Source organism: Atta cephalotes, assembly GCF_000143395.1.
Source record: "Atta cephalotes unplaced genomic scaffold scaffold00111, whole genome shotgun sequence".
NCBI lineage: Eukaryota > Metazoa > Arthropoda > Insecta > Hymenoptera > Formicidae > Atta > Atta cephalotes.
In genome coordinates this window covers 52,023-59,085 of record NW_012130175.1, presented here as the reverse complement: position 1 = coordinate 59,085, position 7,063 = coordinate 52,023, and the positions used below count along the sequence as shown (strand labels likewise).

The following is a 7,063-nucleotide window of genomic DNA, read 5'->3' as shown; positions in this document are numbered from 1 at the left end:
ACTTGTGTCATCAAATAGAAAGCATCCAAATAAGCGCATTTAGCGGACTTAACAGTTGGGTGAGCGCTATTGAGCATAGTGAAAGGGATAACATAATATGTGCACAGTGCAGTTCGGCCAAACCACGCTTAAAGGTTCATACCTTGATGGAAAAACGAAAAGCGGAAAAACGGAAGCCAATCAGAACTTGCGGAAAGACAGAAGCAGACAAGCAAAATCGCTTACTACAATTGCGAGTTCCAATTGGCTTCCACTTTTCCGCTTTCCGCTTTTTCTTCAAGGTGTGAACCCGCCTAAGGGTGTCGTCCCATAGAGTGGAAATGGACAATTTACGAAATCAACACGATAAATTTCAGGGACTCCGTTTTCTTTTTTACGCTTTTTTAAAATCTTTTATGCCCCATTGAGCGAAATAAACGGAAGCGGATCACGCAGAATAATATAAAATCATACTTTTTATGTTATTTACAATACTTGTAATAATAAAAATAGTATTTTAATACAAATATTATAATGTATATCAAAAACTGGTAAACATTAGAACTTCTTTAACAGTAAAATATTTTTAACATAATTATAAAACTATCTCATAATTGACTGAAACTTGATTTCGCTTCCGCGTTTATCACTCAATAAGACATAAGAGAAAGAACATAAATGAAATCACAGGCTGCTGATTAATATTTACATTTATATTTACTGTAATCATCGAATCATTTTGCCACTGTGTTCATATTAATGAAAAAGACAAAAAACAGTATAATCAATCGCATTATATCCCAACAAACGAGAATGGATTGAAATGGATTCAGATTTTCAGAAATATGACTCACGAACGTTAAAATGATTTTTTTTGATGATTTTCAATCCTGAATGCATTTTTATTCATTTATAGGAATTGCATGGAGCATATCTCTATGTCTTTTAATCTAAAAATAATATTAGCTTTTTCTGTGCAAAAACACACAATTGTGAATATTGTTCAATTCAAAATTTTGAATAGAAAATGCAGTTTTTCAATCCAATTGAATCCAATTGAATCTAATTGAATTTAATTGAATCCAAAAAATTAAATCCAAAAAGAATTCGCTATTTAAAATACACACTCGGATAGAAAAAAATTTCAATCCATTTTAATCCATTTTCGTTGTTGGGATGGACACTAGCTGTAATATACATTGACAGCATATAATATTGAGGTTACGCAACTTTCATTCCGCAAATTGTAACAGCGAAATTACAGCGAAAATAGCGGAACAATTGTGATTCGTCGTGTTAATTCCGCGAGTTCCGTTCCGTTCGCTCTATGAAACGGCACTCTAAGGTTTGTTCGCGTCATATGCTCGTGTCATATGTAATTTTTAATTTCTATTCACTTTAACCATAAAACTTATATAGTAATGGAACAGGAATAGGACTATCCAACCAATGAGTGAAAAGTATAAGCAAAACTGAAAGATAGAAGATGTATATTTTTGTACTGCTCAATAATTTTTCTTCTTTCTGCCTATGTGTCAATAAGAGGATAGAAGAGGATAGAAAGAAATTTCTGTCCTTTAATCTTGCTTACAGTTCGACATTCGTATTCTTCTATTACTATAAGTTCTATGACTTTAGCGCATTAGAGTAAAGGTGCATTTACATGTAAGCGTCAAGCAGCGGAAACAACAATCAATCAATGAGGCGATTTTTACAGTGGCGTAAAAAATATTTTTTATATCACTGCCCGTATCGTCCAGCTAATTGATTGCTGCTTCTGCTGCTTGACGCTTGCATGTGAATGCACTTTTATTCATTCTAATGCACTAAAGTCATAGAACTTGAATAGAACTATTAATAGAAAAGGAATATGGATGTCGAACTGTGAGCAAGCCTAAAGGACAGAAATGTCTTTTTATCCTCTTTCATTCTTTTATTGGTATATGCGCAGAAAGAAGAAAAATTATTAATTTAAAGAAAAATTATTGATTTAAGAAAGTTATTGCACCTTTTTTGGAACATATCAAATCATGCGACGCGAACCAAACCTCTACTTTTGTTCCGCGTTGTCTCTCATGTGTGTGACTACCTCTAACAATGAACCGTGAAACACGGGGCGGAATTCATAATCCATTTTTATTTTAAAACGTCTTATGCATGATCTATAATGTGCAGTAACAATAATTGATTAAGGAGTAGTAAAAATCGACCAATCATAGTTGATTATTTTTCTCACATTCAATTATGATTGATCGATTTCTACGCCTACTCCTTAATCCACTATGCCCATTGTAGAATGGGCTTAAATATAATGTCTTAAAATGTTAATACAATCCTTGGATTGACTTACTAGATATTTTAAGGTTGACTTAAGAGTCTTAAATGTAAGAATCGACTATAAATACCGATCTGTTCCACGTCATGAAGTTCGTACTGAATCTTTTCTTACACGAGGAAAAGCTTTAATAGCGTATTCGACCCGATCGAGGATTTATAGCAACCTAGATTGGATTAATGTCGTTGTATGCTCTCCTATTGGTAAAATATGTAATATCAATCAATAGTAGAATGTTTGTCAACCTAACCTAAATGGGAGCGAATCCGTTCGAATCGAAAACGCTATAAAATTTTAAGACCGAAGCCAAACACGACTTTAGTCGGATCTAGAGTTCCTAGAAAAACAAAGTTTGAGCCCCTATTCTAGAAAAGTATCGCTTACAAAAAACGAGGGAAATACTATAACATACATATATTATAGCATTTCTCTAGTTTTTAATACGTGATACTTTTCAAGAATAAGTCCCTTGATCATGTTCTCAAAATGTCAAATAAACGTAGTGAGGAGATATGTTCTTAGTGCATGTTCTTTACATGTTCGTACTTAAAAGTTAGTTCCACAACGAGGATGAATCGAGACGAATATGTTTGTCTCGAGTATTGCATTATCCCCAATTTTTGTTAAGGGCTTTTTTTCTATACAGCACAGAATTTGTAGCAATATTGTGGCAAAATTTCTGCAACATTGTTGCAACATGTAACAGTGTTGCTGTAATTTTTGTGCAACTTTGTACTGTAGAGGTTGTTTTGATTTCGTTTCACATTTCGTTTCTATTATTCTCCCATCGGCGCCTTTTTTTTAAAGGAGTGCGTGGAACACACTGGTCATATCATCGTTTGAAATTATATTTTTAAAATTTTATATTTTTATTAAACAGATTATATTTCTTCATAACTATATTATTTCTTTATAATTATAACATTTCCTTATTATGATTATGATTATAATATGAAATATACATTAGTAAAGAATGTTTTGTATTATTTCATGTTTTTTCCATAAGCGCGCCATTTCCTTACATTATAATTCGTGCTACCATAGTAAGGGCAAGCTAACATGAGCCAATATCGAAAATATGGGCCGATGACCAAACTCTGTTTTTCTAAGGTCTCTATCTAGCGCATATTTCATCGTTTCATCTTCATGTTCGATCTCCTTCTTTTTACCTTCTTTTTACTCTTTTTACTCTATGGCTTATGACAGATTTCGTAACCTCAATAGTGACAGACTTGAACAAACTTATTAATATTTCATTTCGCGAAGCAGAATACTGTGTTTTCTTACCACATTTTTTCGTATCATACAAAAACACGTCAAATAAGTATATTTTTATCAAGATTCGTGGTGAATCCTGTGATTCTAAATAATTACAAAGAGGCAAGAGAGTTTAGTTTAGGAGGAATAAAAAGGGGCAAGAGAGTTTAGGAGGAATAAAAAAACATCTTTTTCTCAATAAAATGTCGATGCTATTTCGAAGGATTGTTAGCAAGTTACAAAGAGTTACGTGTCCTCCGTTGAGATATTGCATGACTGTAGAAAATCAAGTAAAAATTGAAGATATCGTTCCAATTATATCTGAGATACAATATGATGACGAAAACAATTTCTATCAAAAGCCTCGGCAAGTATGGCTAGAGAATTTAAATACCATAGAGGAGAAGAAATTGGGTTTAGTTACTTTACACCCACACATCTACGCTGCTGCACCCCGTATTGATATTATTCATCAGAATGTAAGATGGCAGAGAATGTATCGCTGGGTCGTAAGTGTATTGTATAATTATATTTGTGTCAAGTATTCGATATTTATATCGATATATATTTGTTTACAGTCTTATGCACATACAAAAACACGTGCTGAAGTCCGAGGTGGTGGTAGAAAGCCTTGGCCACAGAAAGGAACAGGACGAGCTCGCCATGGAAGTATACGTTCACCATTGTGGAGAGGTGGTGGAGTAGCGCATGGTCCTCGGTCTCCAACGCCGCATTTTTACATGTTGCCATTTTACACCCGTATAGCAGGTCTTACGGCAACATTATCTGTGAAACTCGCTCAAGATGATTTACATATAATCGATGAATTGGAAATTCCAACGTCGGAATCCTCCTATATAGAGCAGTTAATCGAGGAGAGAAATTGGGGACCATCTGTTCTTTTTGTAGACAGCTATGATATTATGCCTACAAATATTACGCTAGCTACTGATCAAATTAAGCATGTCAATATAATGCCTCTTTATGGTAAGTGTGAATTGCAACATGCATAAATTTCATACATAAATTGTACGAATTCTGATATCTAACCTAATAATACAAATCACAGCCGTATAAAAATTCACATAGATTAAGTTAAATATGCTTGAGCAATGAATTTTAGAGTCTGTATAAATGTGTATAAATCATTTAAATATTCTAAGCTTTCATCTTTATATGTAATTATATCTTATGATTTCAATGAAAACGAGTTTACTTCCAACATTTTAAGATGTTTTTGAACTTATTGAGTTCAGTATCCAAATTAATCACAATGAAATGATCTTTTAATTAGTAAAGGAGATGTTTATTATCATCTTCTTTAATGATTCCTAATAAATAACAACATTAATATGTGTCATATACTGAAGCCTTACATCTATTTTTTTTCATGTATATAGGTTTGAACGTATATAGCATGTTGAAACACAACACTCTGGTACTTACGGAAAAAGCAGCTAGACTAATAGAAGAAAAATTACTTTATCATTTACATAGGGCAGACAATAGTCAATTATTACGTCCATTTAAACTTGATCAACAATAAGAAACGATTTTTAGTGAAATTAGAAACTTATGCATATATATGTATATTACTGATTATATATACAGATTGCATTGCTTGTGTATGTACATATTTTAAGTATTACTTTACAAACTAAATCATTAAAAAATATTAAAGTAAAACAATTTAATTATTGTCATATTATTATTTAACAAATCAATTTTCTATAAGTGTAATTCATTTTCTTCTATAGATGTATCCTTCCTTCTCTTAAGACAATTTGTTATTACATCTGTCATTTCCTCTTTAATATCGGCGTATGTGTCATCGACTTTTTTGAAAGTGGCTAAAATTAAAAAATATATATTTTACAGGAAAAATTTTAGCATATACATTCATAACTGACATTGTGACAATTTATGAATCTTACCATAGGATGTGGATCTGTACCAAGCATCTTTTCTCGTACAGCCCATCTTACTTTTGAATGCTTTGCTTCTCCAGGAAAAGATATCCGCTTCCATTCCTCTTGATACTTCTGATAAAGAGCAACAGGGTCACACTTCTTGTTAATATTTTTCTGTATCTCCGATTGTAATCTCCATGGTCGAATAACTGTATACAAATAGCTCGAATATAAAAATGGAAAATCCTTAAAGATTTTAACAAAATTATATATATATATATATATATAAATCTTACACAACTTACATGATTTAGGTCCAGAATTAACAGATGATTTTGCAGATAAGGCACTTTGTGTACGAATGTTTCCAGTCGGATCAGATGTAACGCTCTTTGATTCCGATTGACTTATATAATTTGATAAAACCGGCGCACTTGATGGATGTATCGAAGTCGTTGGTTTCATCTGTTCGTTTATTTTTAAATTTTGCTTACATCTTTCTGCCAAATGACTATTTTTTGTTAAACATTTAGAAATTTGTTTAATTTCACTTTTTGAGTTTGTAATAACTGGATAAGATTTAGTATTAAAATAATTTTGTTCACAATAAATCCTATTAGATTCAGCTACTTCAATAGCATCTGGCTTGTTGCATTTTGTTTGTGATAATTTCTCATCTGATTTTATCACGTTTGTTTTGGAGCATCTTTGTTTTTGTACATCTTCCTCCTTAGAGATACATCTTATTCGAACTTTTACCACTGATTCATCATCAAGCGAATTTGAAGATTCAGAAGGAATGATATTGCTCAAGGAATAATTTGCTATGTTGTGATGTCTATAAGCTTCCCTGAGCAGAGTCTGTTGTTTGTTAATTATTTTCGTTTTAATCTCATCTTTTTGTTGCTGCCTTTCACGTTCTCTTATCTTTCTATATATTTTCAAATCTAGAAAGAAAAATATAGCAAAATCTTAACTGTTTTATAACAAAATAAACATATATCGATTTTATAGCAAAATAATGGGAAGAAAAAATAATATAAACAAATATGTATCGATCAATAATGTGGCAATAATAACATTATTATTATTATTGTAGAATAAAAATAAAACGGAATGAAACAAAATGACAAATCAAGTGTTGCACTTGCCTTTCATAAAAGCTTTTAGCTGAATTGCAGTGATGCCGACGAATCCTAATGAATTCAAAAGAACGAGAACTTCTCGTGGATCATCTTTAATCTCTGACATAATCGCATCAAATTGAGAAAGAAATTTGAAAGATGATACAACACTTCTCACCTTTTAAATAAGAGAAACGTTAATGTTATCATCAGAGAGAAACTTAAGTCCGAATTCTCATACAGCGTTTTCGGCCCGACAGAGTTTGCACCAACTTGGATTAGAAAATGCTATTGGTTGATGTTACATGTCTACTAATCTACCAATAGGAGAGCATACTTTAACCCAGGTTAGTGCAAACTCGGTCGGGCCGAAAACGCTAATACAGACAACAGCGTTACTGGTCGGTGAAAAATCAGTATTGTGGGGATAAAATTTACCTCCATCGTCCATTTTTCAC

At 32.2% G+C, this 7,063-nt stretch overlaps 2 protein-coding genes across 2 annotated transcripts; one reads left to right on the top strand and one right to left on the bottom strand.

The window, feature by feature from the left end:
- Positions 1-3,494: 3,494 nt before the first annotated feature.
- LOC105625130 (39S ribosomal protein L4, mitochondrial) lies at positions 3,495-5,265 on the top strand. Its single transcript, XM_012206470.1, has 3 exons — positions 3,495-4,080; positions 4,150-4,558; positions 4,972-5,265. Exons 1-3 carry the CDS (start codon positions 3,775-3,777, stop codon positions 5,115-5,117), a joined length of 861 nt encoding a protein of 286 aa, XP_012061860.1. The 5' UTR covers positions 3,495-3,774; the 3' UTR covers positions 5,118-5,265.
- A 105-nt stretch (positions 5,266-5,370) lies between these two features.
- On the bottom strand, positions 5,371-6,732 carry LOC105625129. The gene is made up of 4 exons (XM_012206469.1): positions 6,633-6,732; positions 5,787-6,428; positions 5,506-5,690; positions 5,371-5,421 (listed from the first exon to the last, which is right to left on the bottom strand). Exons 1-4 carry the CDS (start codon positions 6,730-6,732, stop codon positions 5,371-5,373), a joined length of 978 nt encoding a protein of 325 aa, XP_012061859.1.
- Positions 6,733-7,063: the final 331 nt, after the last annotated feature.